The 14,600-nt window shown below is 38.0% G+C and overlaps 1 protein-coding gene across 2 annotated transcripts in view; it reads left to right on the forward strand.

Moving 5' to 3' along the window:
* Window positions 1-14,600, forward strand: part of MTMR2 (myotubularin related protein 2) — a 123,559-nt gene that overhangs the window by 82,675 nt on the left and 26,284 nt on the right. For both annotated transcript variants that reach the window (XM_082682647.1, XM_082682648.1), the window contains 2 exons: window positions 7,283-7,432; window positions 8,168-8,356. In XM_082682647.1, coding sequence (XP_082538773.1) covers window positions 7,283-7,432; window positions 8,168-8,356 — 339 coding nt within the window. The remainder of the gene's footprint in view (window positions 1-7,282; window positions 7,433-8,167; window positions 8,357-14,600) is intronic.

A 14,600-nucleotide genomic window follows, 5' to 3' on the forward strand; every position in this document is an offset into this window, starting at 1 on the left:
TTAATTCCCCTCCCCCCCTTCTTTTCTGTTTTATTTATTTCCACTCTAATCTTTATTGTTTCCTTTCTTCTGGTAACTTTGGACTCAGTTTGTTCTTCTTTTAGTTAAGATATGCACTTACGTTGTTAATTTGGGATTTTTCTTGCCTAAAAAAAAAAAAGATTTTATTTATTAGAGAGAGGGGTTGGGGAAGGGCAGAGGGAGAGGGAGAGAGAGAGAATCCCAAGCAGACTCCATGTTGAGCGTGGAGCCCGACACAGGGTTCAAACTCAACAACCCTGAGATCACAACCTGAGCAAAAACCCAAGAGTTGGATGCCTAACCAACTGTGCTATCCAGGTGCCCCAGATTTTTCTTGCATCTTAATGTAGGCATTTATTGCTCTAACTTCCCTTTTAGAAGTGCTTCTGAAACACCCTACAAGTTCTGATATGTTGTATTTCCATGTCTGTTTGTACTAATTTTATTTCTCCTTTAATTTGTTTTCTGACCAGATGGTTGTTGTTGGTTATTCAGGAGAATGTTGTTTAATTTCTTTGTGATTTTTTTTCAGTTTTTTCCTGTTAGTGATTTCTGGTTTTAGGCCATTATAGACAGAGAAGATACCTAGTATGGTTTTAATCTTCTTGAATTTGCTGAGCCCTGACATGTGGCCTATAGTAGAAAGTGTTCCATGTATACTTCAGAAGAATGTGTATTCTGCTGCTGTTGGATAGAGTGTTCTCTAGGAACCTGTTAGGTCTATTTTGACCATAGTGCTCAAATCCATGTATTGATTTCTTAATGATTTTCTGTTTGGATTATATATCTGTTATTGACAATGGGGTATTGACATCCCCAACTATTACTATATTACTCTTTATTTTTACTTTTGCTGTTAGTTTTTGCTTTATATGTTTAGGACCTCCAAAGTTGAGCACACAAATATTTATAGTTGCTTTATCTTATTAATGTATTGTCCTTTTCCTCATTATATCATGGCTTTCTTATTCTCTCTATACTATTATTGTTTAAAATCTATTTTTCTCAGTGTAGATAACCCTCCTTTTTTTGTTTATCATTTTCCTGGATTGTCTTTTTCCATCTTTTCATTCCCAGTCTATGTGAGTCTTCGAGGCCAAAGTGAGTCTCTTATTGGCAGCATATGGTTGGATCTTATTTTTTTTATCCATTTTGCCATATTGCATCTTTTAATTGGAGAATTTAGTTGGTTTATGTTTAGAGTAATTATTAGTAGGACTTACTGTTGCCACTTTGTTAATTAATTAACAAATCAATTCTGGTTGTTTTGTAGAATCATTGTTCCTTATTTCTTATCCTGCTCTCTTTGTGCGTGTATATTTTGATGTCTTTTTGTATCAGTACACTTTGACTTCTTTATCATGTTTTTTGTAATTACTACAGAATTTTCCATGTGGTTACCATAAGGTTACATAAATATCTTGCACTCAGAACACCCCACTTTTAAACTGATAACACGTTAATGTCAATAGAGCTTATAAACTTTATATTTTTACTGCTGTTCCTCTTTATTTTTAGGTTATTGCTGTTATAAATTACATGTTTTTTATATTGTATAACTAATAACCAGATTATTTTAGTTATGGTTATTTTTACTATTTTTTTTTAAGATTTTATTTATTTATTTGATATAGAGAGAGATCACAAGTAGGCAGAGAGGCAGGCAGAGAGAGAGGGGGAAGCAGGCTCCCCACCAAGCAGAGAGCCCGATGTGGGGCTCAATCCCAGGACCCTGAGATCATGACCTGAGCCGAAGGCAGAGGCTTTAACCCACTGAGCCAATCAGGTGCCCCTACTATGTTGTTTTTTTAACTTGCCAACTAGAGTTGTAGGTGAATTACATGCCACTGCTACTGTATTGCAGAATTAAACTGATTGTTACCAATGAGGTTTATACTACCTTTCTGTGTTTTTATGATGCTAATTAGCATTCTTTCACTTGTACTCAAGTATTTAGCATTTCTTATAAGGTAGATCTGGTAATGATGGACTCCCTCTACTTTTGTTTGGGAAAGTCTACCCTTCCTTCAGTTCAGAGAGACAGTTTCACTGGCTATAGAATTCTTGGCTTAGTTATTTTCTTTGACTATTTTGAGTATGCCTTCCCATTCTCTCTGGCCTAAAATATTTCTGTTGAGAAATCTGCCAGTATTCTTACAGGGTTATCCTTGAAAGAAAGCCCATTCTTGTTGCTCTTAAAATTCTTTGACTTTTGATGATTATTTTTTGTTTGTTTGTTTTGCTTTTTAGGTTTCTTTATTTAGTTATTTGACAGAGAGAGAGGGAGTGAGAGAGAGTGTGTGTGCACAAGCAGGGGGAGCAGCAAGCAGAGGGAGAAGGAAGCAGAGGGAGACAGAGGGAGAGGGAGAAGCAGGCTCCCCGCTGAGCAAGGAGCTGGATGCAGGGCTTGATCCCAGCACTGTGGGATCCTGACCTGAACTGAAGGCAGCTGGTTGACTGACTGAGCCATCCAGGTGCCCTGACTTATGATGTTAATTGTAATGTGTCTCAGTGTATCCCTCTTTAAATTCAACATATTTGGGGTGCTTTGGACCTTATGGATCTGGGTGTCCCTTTCTTTTACTAGACTCAGGGCATTTTGAGTCATTATTGTTTTAAACATACTTTCTATCTCATTCTCTTTCTTTTCTTCTGGAATTCTCATAATGTGAATATTGTTTCTTTACGTTATGCCCCATAATTCATGTAGGCTTTCTTCATCATTGTTTTCATTCTTTTTTTTTCTTTTTGTTATTCTGATAGCTTTTTTTTTTTTTTTCAAGATTTTATTTATATGGCAGAGAGAGAGAGTGAGAGAGCACAGGCAAGGAGAGCTGTAGGCAGAGGGAGAAGCAGGCTTCCCACTGAGCAAGATCCCGATGCAGGGGACGCCTGGGTGGCTCAGTGGGTTAAAGCCTCTGCCTTCGGCTAAGGTCATGATCCCAGGGTCCTGGGATGGAGCCCCACATCGGGCTCCCTGCTCAGTGGGGAGCCTGCTTCTCCCTCTCTCTCCCTCTGCCTGCTGCTCTGCCTACTTGTGCTCACTCTCTATCAAATAAATAAATAAAATCTTAAAAAAAAAAATTCTGATGCAGGACTCAATCCTAGGACCCTGGGATCATGACCTCACCTGAGGGGAGATGCTTAACTGACTGAGCCAACCAGGCATCTCTGACTGGTTAATTTCTAATACTTATCCTTCAAGTCCCTGATTATTTTGTATGGTTGAATCTGTTTTTTTAAAAAGATTTTATTTACTTATTTATTTTAATATTTTATTTATTTATTTGACAGACAGAGATCACAAGTAGGCAGAGAGGCAGGCAGAGAGTTGGGGGGAAGCAGCCTCCCTGCCGAGCAGAGAACCCAATGTGGGACTCGATTCCAGGACCCTGGGATCATGACCTGAGCCGAAGGCAGAGGCTTTACCTCCCTGAGCCACCCAAGTGCCCCTTGAGTCTGCTTTTGAAACTGTTGAATTCTTCAACGCAGTTACTGTATTTTTCCACTCTAGGATTTCTCGGGTTTTGTTTGTTTTGGTTTTTTTTATGCTTGGTATTTTCTTGTGGAACTTCTTGTTTTGCTCGTCATTATTTTCCTAATTTTAATTGTGTGTTCTTATAGCTCATTAAAATTCATTAAGAGGATTATTCTGATTTCTTTGCCTGATAGTTCATATATTTCTATTTCTTTAGGGTCCATTATTGGAGCTTTGTTAGTTTCCTTTGGTGGTATCATATTTACCTGATTTTTCATGATTCTTGATTCCTTATGTTGGTATCTGCACATTTGAATGATTGGGCATTTCTTCCAGAATTTATAGGTTTTCTTTGGCAGAGACCATTCTTCACTAATCAGTTCTGTTTGGGTGTCTGGGAATGTCTGTGGGTACTGTCCTTTGGCAGGCGGGGCCTATTATTATAGTCTGTTTTGGGGCAAGTCAACTGTTTGAACTCAGAGGACAGAGATTGGGAAGGGTGTGCTACTGGTGGAGAGCAGTTGAATGGGATTGCTGGCTTGGTTCCCTATCCAAGTGAGGGTGTAGGATGGGCCCTACAGTAACCTGGATTCTTCGGTCAGGTCAGGTGTACTAGATTGCTGGGACTGGGTACTGTGTTCAGTTGTAGACGGGGCTCTTAATGGCAGGACAGCATGATGGGACCCAGGCCTCATTGTTTGGGGACCCAAATTAGGCCTGTCACTGAATTCCCTGGTCGAGCAAGGCCACTGGTTTTACTCTGCACCCTGGAGAGGCCACAGGCTGTGTGCTCTGTTCACATATCACTGTACATAGGGCTGTTTCATGGGCTGTGGAGCTTCTTGTGTTCCCTAGTTAGGGTCCCTGGCCAGACAAGCTGAGAGCTATATTCAGCAATGAGCAGGACAGTGAGTTAGGTTCCCTTCTTGAGTGCAGCAGGAAAAACAGCTCTAAAGCCAGTAAAACTCTTTGCTGTATTGACTCAAGATGATTTAGATCTCAAGTTCCCGACCAAACAGGGCCACTAGCTTTGTTCTGTAAAGTCTTGGCTATCTGTCCACTTCTTGGCCTGAGTACCATTGGAGTACAATGCTACCATGAGTTGTTGCCAGCCATTTCTGGTCAGATGGGGCTAGAAGACACACTCCATCTACAACTGGTTGGTCTGTGTTTTAGCTTCCTTGCCTTGGTGAGAGGGGCAGGGCCTCTCTAGTTATTCTCCATTTCGCAAGCCAGCTCAGCGGTTGGGAAGGGCCTGGAACTACCCTCAGCCCCAGCTAAGAATTAATTCCCCTGTTTGGGAACGCTGCATTCCTAGGACTTGCTTTGCTCCAGGGACAGTCAGCTCTTCTCTCCTGTCTCCCTGCTTGAGTGCTGCCAGTCCACACTGCTTCCAGTTTTTGCCAGTCCTTATGGTCAGATGGGGTGGTAAGACACTTTGCAGTGTGTGGGCAATGATTTAGCTTCTGGCTTGGGGGTGCACAAACTGAACTCTAGGGCTGGCAAAACTCCTCGTTTGAGGGTCCAAATTAGGGAGTTCTGGACCCTCCTGAGTTCCCTGGTCAGAGTGTGTGCGTCCCTGACTCTGGTCTGCAGGTGAGCAAAACCACCCATACAGGTTCCTCCTTCACCCCAGGATGTATCAATCAGTTTGTCAAGATCCATGTGCTGGTTCTATAAGCCCTTCCCCACTTCTCCATCAGATTCCTAGTGTTTGAGCCCCAGAGATTCCCCTGCTGTTCCTGGGCGGCAAGATCAGTGTAGTGGCTCCAACAAGGTGACCCAGAGTGCTGGTGAGGAGCTGGTTGTCTCCCTTGGCTTAGGGAAAACCTCTCTGTGTGGTGCTGGGCTGGCCTGGAGGGGAGGGATATTACCCTTCTATTACCTTTCTGGGTCTCTGAAGTGCAGGAGCTGCTTCAGTCCCATGTTCGAGGATTCACTCAGTGCTGTCTTGTTCTGGAATAGTTGTCAGTTGTGCTTGTGAGGGGAAGCAAAGTCAGAAACACCTATGTTGTCATCTTGGTGACATCACTCCTCATGAAGGAGTTATGCTTCATGTGAAAAGGACTAGGTAACCACTGATAGTTCTTAGAGGAACGGCATGATAATTTGCTTCTTAAGCGAGTATGATAGAATGGATTGCAGAGGGACAGGAGAGATTTGGTAATGGCTTGAATTAGGCAAGTTGCATTGAGGGTGGATGATAGTGAGCAGAGTTTTCTTTTGGCACTTTTAGATGGACAAAAATCATAGAAGTTGGTCACTGATAGGATGTAAGGGGGTTAGGCAAAGGGATGAATTAAAGATGGTATCTGAGGTTTTTGCTTGAGTATCAGCTTTATAAATTTGCCAGTTCACTCTACTTTTTTGCTATTGCATGGAAATATATTTTTAAGCCTTTAATCCAGTCTTTCTTTTATTTCTAAAAATAAATAAGGATCTTACCTAAACAGTTGTTTGCTATATAAAAAAGTTGAGGAAAGCAAGAGGGAGGGGGTTATGTATATCATATGAAGCAGGTTGGGACAAGGCTAATTAAATAGGGTATAGAGTATAAGGCACCAATAAAGAACCAGACCATGGCTCGGAATTCATGGAAACTCTATTTACCCTATGATTACCAGGAGGGAATTTTCTCTCTTTCCTTAATGTTAATACCCTCTTGGGTGACTGGCGGGCACTTGAGAAATACCTTTTAAAGAAGAGTACATTCTTCCCTTTCATTTCAGATTTTTATAACAACCTTTTCTTTTTTTTTTTTTTCCAGGAACAATGTACTTTTAAATAAAAAGGATAGATGTGCAATGTACATGGAGTTCTTTATTACCTCCTTTGTTTCTTCATCTATCAAATGTAGTTAACAAAACCTGGGTACATGTGCATGTGGGTGTGTGTAAAGGCTGCTGACATGTACTGGTGCCTAATAGGTGCTCAATAATTTTTTTCTTTAACTACCAGTTTGGTTTCTTTCAGTTCTTTTTCTGATTGATTTTATGAGTTGTTGGAGGCTATACAATTTTAAATATATATATTTTCTTAGTTCCAGTTAATTTTATGGCTTTATTTTCTGTAGAATGAAAGATGGAAAAATTTTAAGTATCTACTTCTTTACATATCTACTACTTCTTTACATATCTACTACTTCACATACCATTTATGTGAAGTAGTAGACTAGTTATAGCTAATACTGAAGATCAAATGAGAGTTTAATAATTGATGTATTTTTAAAAAGTTGAAGTATTTCTTGTCTCTTGGCTTCTGTTACTCCCTTACTTTTCAAATATGTGTTAGATTAGCAACATTCCCATTAGTACTATAATTTAAAGGGAAAAATTCACTTTAGTTAGTTGAATGATAAATATATGTCTGGTGTTCTGCCGGATACTGAGTACCTGCTCCCTGAAATTTCTTTATGTAGATGAATGGCAGCAAAATCAACCATCCAATCAACTACAGTGAGACTTTTTGTTTTTAAGACAGAGAACATTCTCAGTCTTACTGTGTCCTTCCTTCCTATTGCATATGTTTAGCACAGACCCAGCAGTCTCTCAGTATTTAGTGATTTAAGAAATCTTTCTATATATTTAGCATCAAAATGAACACAGATCCCTACTTTAAAATAGCTCATCCTAAAAGCCTGGTCACTACAGGTAGACAGTAACTATTCCAGCAACTTAAGAAATGGGTAGTGGAGATAAGAGGGGTTTAAATAAGATGGCTTTTCTTTCAGTAGGTTTTAATATTTTAGGTAATAATTTGCCTTGTGTTCTATTTCCCATGTAGGGAATCCCGAATGAAAGCTGGAGAATAACAAAGATAAATGAACGCTATGAACTTTGTGATACATACCCTGCCCTCTTGGTTGTGCCAGCAAATATTCCTGATGAAGAATTGAAAAGAGTGGCATCCTTCAGGTCAAGGGGCCGTATCCCAGTAAGTGTGAAGCTTTGATGCGACTTTGCAAATGCTTTTGTACTGTATGTAACACTGAGGTTAATGAATGGGAAAATGTTGCAGAATAAAAATAGCTACAGCAACATGTCTTTTATGGGGATTTGAGAGAATGAGTTATTTAGTAAAATTAAAACTGGAGGAAAGACTTAGATTAAGGAAGTTTCTGGAGAGTCTGCCATTGGTAGGAGAGAACTTCACAGAATTGTGACTCTTAACTTGAAAACAAAGTTGACTCTGTATTATTCACTATTTCTTTATTTTATTATGTATTATTTAATCATGGCAATAAATGCTCTTTTCCTTTAAATCCTAGAAAGAAGAAAACTTTACAAATTTTGATGAATTACTGTGTTTTAGAAAGATCAGCTCAATTTTAGGTACAAAAGTCATAGCTTCTAAAGACTTTATAGTTGGACAGTCTTTTGCTTTAGTAATAAAACTTTAAGGGGTTTACTTAACCCCCTTTTAATGTATTTTGATTCTAGAGACTTCTGAATAATCATGACTCCAATAAATCAATACCTCATTAAAGGATTAGACCAAATTTTCCATATGCCAGAGTTGTCTTGAAAGAAAGGTGATGATTTTTATAGCAGCCTAGAATGGACTTTGGTCCATTTGGTCAGAAAGCAGTATTTTGTAGAGTAATGTTTTGGAGAGGAATTATAAACAGAAATATATAAAGAGTATGTCACTATTTTTTCCCTCGTTAAGGTTTTATCATGGATTCATCCTGAAAGTCAAGCCACTATCACTCGGTGTAGCCAGCCCATGGTAGGAGTGAGTGGAAAGAGAAGCAAAGAAGATGAAAAATACCTTCAAGCTATCATGGACTCCAATGCCCAGTCTCATAAAATCTTTATATTTGATGCCCGGCCAAGTGTCAATGCTGTTGCCAATAAGGTGAGATTGTCTTTCAGTAATTAAGATCACAGTTACAGGTTCGTGCGTTGGCTGAGTTTGGTGGGGGCCACAATGCGTAGTAGAAAAGGTTCAGGCTCTCCAGTGATAGAGATGTAGATTCTAATACTGGCTGTCCTACTTATGGTATGACTTTGAGTTTGAGTCAGTTACTTAATCTCTCTCTCTTTTTTAAAGATTTATTTATTTATTTTAGAGAGTGAAAGCAAGCAGGAGGAGGGACAGAGAGAGAATCTCTAGCAGATGCCCCACTGAGTACGATCTCACGTTCCTGAGATCATGACCTGAGCCAAAATCAAGAGTTGACCACGTAACCAGCTGAGTCACCCAGGTGCCCCTAGTTAGTTACTTAATCTTTTAATTTTTTATTTGTCCACTTTTTGTTGAAGTACAATTGAGATACAACATTATACTAATTATTGGTTTATAACATATTTCAGTATTTGTATAGATTGTGAAATGATCACATTAAGTGTGTTTATCATCTGTCCCCATACAGAATTTACAACATATTCTCCATATAATGAACACTTTTAAGATTTACCTTCTTAGCAGCTTTCAAATTCATGATAACGGTATTACTGACTGTAGTCCCCATCTAGTGTGTTGCATTCTCATGACATTTATTTGATAACTGGAAAGGTGTGCCTCCTTATCTCCATCGGTTTTGTTCCCAGATAAACCCTCCACCCTGTGACCACCAGTCTGTTCTCTGAATCTCTGAGTCTTGTTTGTTCATTTGTTTTGTTTTTTAGATTCCAAATATAAGTGAAATGAGTCTGTATTTGTCTTTCTCTGTCTTACTTATTTCACTTAACATGATACTCTTGAGACCCATCTGTATTGTTATAAATGGCAAGATTTCATTTCTTTTGATGGCGAGTAGTATACACACATACGCAGCACATCTTTATATGTTCATCCACTGATGGACACATAGATTCTTTCCGTAGCTTGACTATTGTAAACAATGCTGCAGTGAACATGGAGTGCACAGATCTTTTTAGATTAGTGTTGTTTTCTTTCAATAAGTGACTAGTGGTTCATTTTTTTTTTTAAGATTTTATTTATTTATTTGACAGAGAGAGATCGCAAGTAGTCAGAGAGTCAGGCAGAGAGGGGGAAGCTGGCTCCCTGCTGAGCAGAGAGCCCGATACGGGTCTCAATCCCAGGACACCGAGATCATGACCTGAGCCGAAGGCAGCGGCTTAATCTAGTGGTTCATTTTTAAGCTTTTGAGGAAACTTCATGCTCTTTTCCATCATGTTTATTATTGTGATAATAGCCATTTTGTCAGATACAAGGTTATATCTCATTGTGGTTATAATTTGCAATTCCTCATGATTAGTGATGTTGAGCATCTTTTTGTGTGCTTGTTGGCCATCCGTTGTCTTCTTTGGAAAAATGTCTATTCAAATCCTCTGCCTATTTAAAAAAAAATAAATTTTATTCTTCCATTTCGTTAACGTGTCACATTCATTGTTCTGTAGATGTTAAACCATCCTTACATCCCTGGAAGAAATCCTACTTGATCATGGTGTATGATCCTTTTAATGTATTGTCAAATGTGGTAATATTCTGTTGAAGATTTTCACATCTATGTTCATTAGGGATATTGGCCTGTAATTTTGTTTTTGTTTTGTTTTGTTTTGTTTTTTTTTTTGGTCATCTGTTTTTGTTGTCAGGGTAGTGCTGGTCTCATAAAATGAGTATTGTATTGTTCCTGCCTCTTCAGTTTTGTAGGTGTTTGAAAAAGATAGCTATTAAATCTTCTTTGAATATTGGTAGAATTCACTGGTGAAGCTGTCCGGTCCTGGACTTTTGTTTGTTGGGAGGTTTTGATTACTGATATAAATTCCTTACTTGTAATCCATCTATCCAGATTTTCTGTTTTCTTCCTGATTCAGTCTTAGAAGATTCTGTGTTTCTAGGAATTTATCCATTTTTTCCCGTAGGTTGTCCAGTTTATTGCCATATAGTTCATAGTAGTCTCTTATGATCCTTTGTATTTATTTCTTCAGTATCAGTTGGGACTTATTCTCTTGTACTTCTGATTTTATTTATTTGAGCCCTCCCTCTATTTTTCTTAGTGTGTCTGTCTAAAGGTTTATTGATTTTATTAATTTGGTTTAGTTTCATTGATCTTTTCTATTTTATGTTTTTAGTCTCTGTTTCATTTATTTCCACTCTGATCTTTATTAGTTTCTTCTTTATACTAATTTACAGGGTTATTTTATTTAGGTGTAGAATGAGATTGTTTATTTAATATTTTCTTGTTTCTTCAGGTAGGCCTGTATTGCTAGAAATTTGCCTCTTAAAAGATGTTTTTGCTGCTTCTTATAGATTATAGTGTGTTTTATTTCCATTTCATTTGTCCTCAAGGTATTTTACATTTCTTCTTTGATTTCTTTGTTGACCCATGGGTTATTCAGTACTATGTTTTTGCTTTGTGGTTACCACGAGGCTCATATATTACTGCCTTTATATGTAAAAGTCTATGTTAAGAGGATAGCATTTGTTTGAATGCATTTTAAAAGTCTACACTTTTACTCCCTCCGACATATTTTGTGTTTTTGATGTCACACTTACAACTTTTTATTTTTTGTATCCTTTAACTGTTTATTGTGGTTATAGTTATTTTCACTACTTTTCCAACCTTCATACTATATAAGTTATTAATATACTATGTTTACTATAGATTTGTTTCTACAAGTGAAATTTTTACTTTCATATTTTTTTGTTATTAATTAGTGCCCTTTTCTGCTTAAAGAAGTCCCTTTAACATTTTTCTAAGTCTGATAAACTCTTTTAGCTTTTGTTTGTCTGGAAAGCTCTTAATCTCTTCTCAATTCTGAATGATAACCTTTCCAGAAAGAATATTCTTGGTAGGAAATGTTTCCTTTCAGTACTTCGAATATATCATGCCACTCTTTGGCCTACACAGTTTCTTCTAAAAATACTGCTGATTGTCTTATAGAGGTTTCTTTGTATGTAACAAGTTGATTTTCTCTTGCTGTTTTTAAGATTCTCTCCTTACCCTTAACTTTTGACATTTAAATTATAATGTGACTTGGTATGGCTCTTTTGGGTTTATCTTATTTGCAACTCTCTGGACTTCCTGGACTGAAATGTCTATTTCTTTTTCTAGGGAAGTTTTAGCCATTATTTCTTCAAGTAAGTTTTCTGCCCCTTTCTGTCTTCTGTTTCATCTGCTCTGCTGTTGAACTTCTCTTGCATTTTTCAGTTTAATTATTGTATTCTTCAGTTCTGTGACTTCTGTTTGGTACTTTTAAAATTTTCTGTATCTTTGTGGTAGTTCTTACTGTGTTCATACATTCTTCAAGTTTGGTGAGCACCTTTAATGACCATTACTTTGAATTCTTTTTTTTTTTTTTTAATTTTATTTATTTATTTGACAGACAGAGATCACAAGTAGGCAGAGAGGCAGGCAGAGAGTTGGGGGGAAGCAGGCTCCCTGCTGTGCAGAGAGCCCAATGCAGGACTCGATTCCAGGACCCTGGGATCATGACCTGAGCCGAAGGCAGAGGCTTTACCCCCCTGAGCCACCCAGGCACCCCTACTTTGAATTCTTTATCTGGTGAATTATTCATCTCCATTTTATTAAATTTTTTTTCTGTTGTTTTAGTTTATTTTTTCATGTGGAACATATTTATCTTTTGCCTCATTTTGCTCGAGCCTCTGTTCCTGTGTTTTAGGTGAAATAATAGCTATGTCTCCTGGTCTTGCAGGAGTGGCACTGTTTGGGAGATAAGCCTTAACATTTTACCTTGGCCTAGTTTTTGGTTGTCTTCCAAATCTTGGTGATTGTTTAAGCAGCCTGTTGTTTTTTTGGTGGGTCCCAGCTGTTGAGGGTGTACCAAGCAACACCTTAAGTGTTCCAGGGGGAGGGATCTTAGTCATCTCCTAGTTTCAGGCTGATTGGATTATGACCCTCAGGTAGGAGCATTTAAGATAGGCAAATATATACAGTCCTATGGGACTGCAGGTACAGATCTTGATGGCCTCCAGACCAAGTGATCTGGAGGTGTCCCTTTAGGGAAATTGCAAAATTTGAGGCTTTGGACAAGTATTTGGGCTTTTTTTCTGGAGGTACTGGTGAGCTGTAGCAGGGCATAGTGAGAGCTCATAGGTAAATAGTATCCCCTCAGCTTATGTTTTCTGAGAGCATTTCCATAGACCCTAGATGTGTTACAAATATGAAGGCTATGCCTCAGGCTGAAGCTACAGATCTAGAAGGTAGGCCGTTTTCAGTGGAAAGACAGATGTATTGAAGTCTTCTGACTGTACAATGCCTCAAGGCTGGTAGTCTGCCAAGAGCAGCATCTCCAATTGTTTCAGACCCTCAGGGCCCAGAAACACAATCCCCCTTGGCCACCAGAGCTGGGCCCTCAGTGAGTGTCCTCTCTGTGGGCTACACACATGCACCAGCTGGCTTTGTTGGGGCCAAAGTGAAGTGGCATATGGGGGGATGGGCTACTTAATTGTCTTAGACCTTAATTTGCTCATTTGTGAAATGGGAATAATAATAGCTAGCAAGGTTGTTTTGCGGACAAAACACACCTAATAAAATGTAGTGCATAATCCCGTGCTCACGTACATAATGAATATTCAGCAATTACTAGTTTTCTTCTCCCTTCTCCATACTTGACAGCTAACTGAGTTTATGAATGACTGAAGTCTGCACAGCATGGCTGTAGGAATTGGAAAGCAGTGTTCTCAGTGACCGGTGGGGCCCTCTTCTCACTGCCCTCCACTAATCAAGTTATTTACCCTGAGGATTTGCAGTTAGCTGGAGCAGTAGCCCTGCTTTCTGCTGTAGAACAAATATTTACATTGTGGAAATAAACATTTTTGTCCAGTTGACAAAATCTACCATAGAGGGAAGAGAAGGGATGTAATTTAGCTTTAGTAAGTTACCTTTTAACCCCCAGGAAGCAATGTATCTATTTTATAGAATCAGCTAATGAGATAAGCAAAAAAAAGAACATATTTTAAAACACTCTAAATCCTTTAAACCATGAAACTTTGGTTGTTCTTCCAGACCTTCTATGAGTATTTGCATGCACACAAATATTTGAAGCAGTGGGATAATTTAACTTCCTTTTTAAAACATTGAATTGGGGGAGCCTGGGTGACTCAGCAGATTAAAGCCTCTGCCTTCAGCCTAGGTCGTGGTCCCAGGATCCTGGGATTGAGCCCCTCGTTGGGCTCTCTCCTCAGCAGGGAGTCTGCTTCCTTCTCTCTCTCTGCCTACCTCTCTGCCTACTTGTGATCTCTCTCTCTCTGTCAAATAAAATGAATTTAAAAAGTCCTAATAAGTAAATAAATAAATAAATAAAACATTGACACTGTACTTTTCTGCGCCAATAAACATTTATCCAAAACATTATTTTAATGGTGCAATAACTAATAATATCAACTGTTACTGGGTATTTAGGTTCTTTCTTTCTTTCTTTTTTTTTTTTTTTTTTTTGCTTTTATAAACAATGCTGGGATGATCATCCTTTTAATTAAATAATGGTGCCTGTGCTTGATTATTTCCATCCTAGTTAGTGTTTTTGAGGGCATTGTGAGTTGCAGGCATTCTCTATTAAACTGTAAATGTTTCCTCAAAAGGAGAAATGAGATAATGTCTATGTGAAGCTTGCAGCACGGGACTAGCATGTATTTTCCTAGTAATTACTTGTTCCCCTTCTAGAACTTTTCTCTGAATTAGCAGGAGAGAGACTTAGTATGTTTTCTAGCATAAGAGGAGAAGGAAATAGAAATGTAATGCAAAAATGGTGGTACGGCAAAGTCTTACATTTTTTATCTTATTTTTTAAAATATTCTGATACTTACTTTAATATGGAAATCCCCTCTTTTTTAAAAGACTGATATATTTTGTTTATTGGCATGTTTTGCTGGTTACAAGATATACTAGACAGGATAGGAAAACTCAGCAGGCATAGAAAAAGAAAGGAAATAAAAATCTATCCATATCCACTAATATTTTGCTATATTTTCTTCATTATTTTTTGGGCACACTTATATGTTGATAATTTTGGTTCTTTGTTTTTCCTCTTAATACTATAGGAATTATTTCTTCTAGTACAATATTCATGAAAAATACTTTAATAGTAGTTGTTACAGCTGTGTCATTATTCATTTAGTCATTTTTCTCATATTGAGTGTTTAAGTGTTTATTATTTTAAATATCACTGAA

The sequence above is a fragment of the Mustela nivalis genome (assembly GCF_964662115.1).
Source record: "Mustela nivalis genome assembly, chromosome: 9".
Lineage (NCBI taxonomy): Eukaryota > Metazoa > Chordata > Mammalia > Carnivora > Mustelidae > Mustela > Mustela nivalis.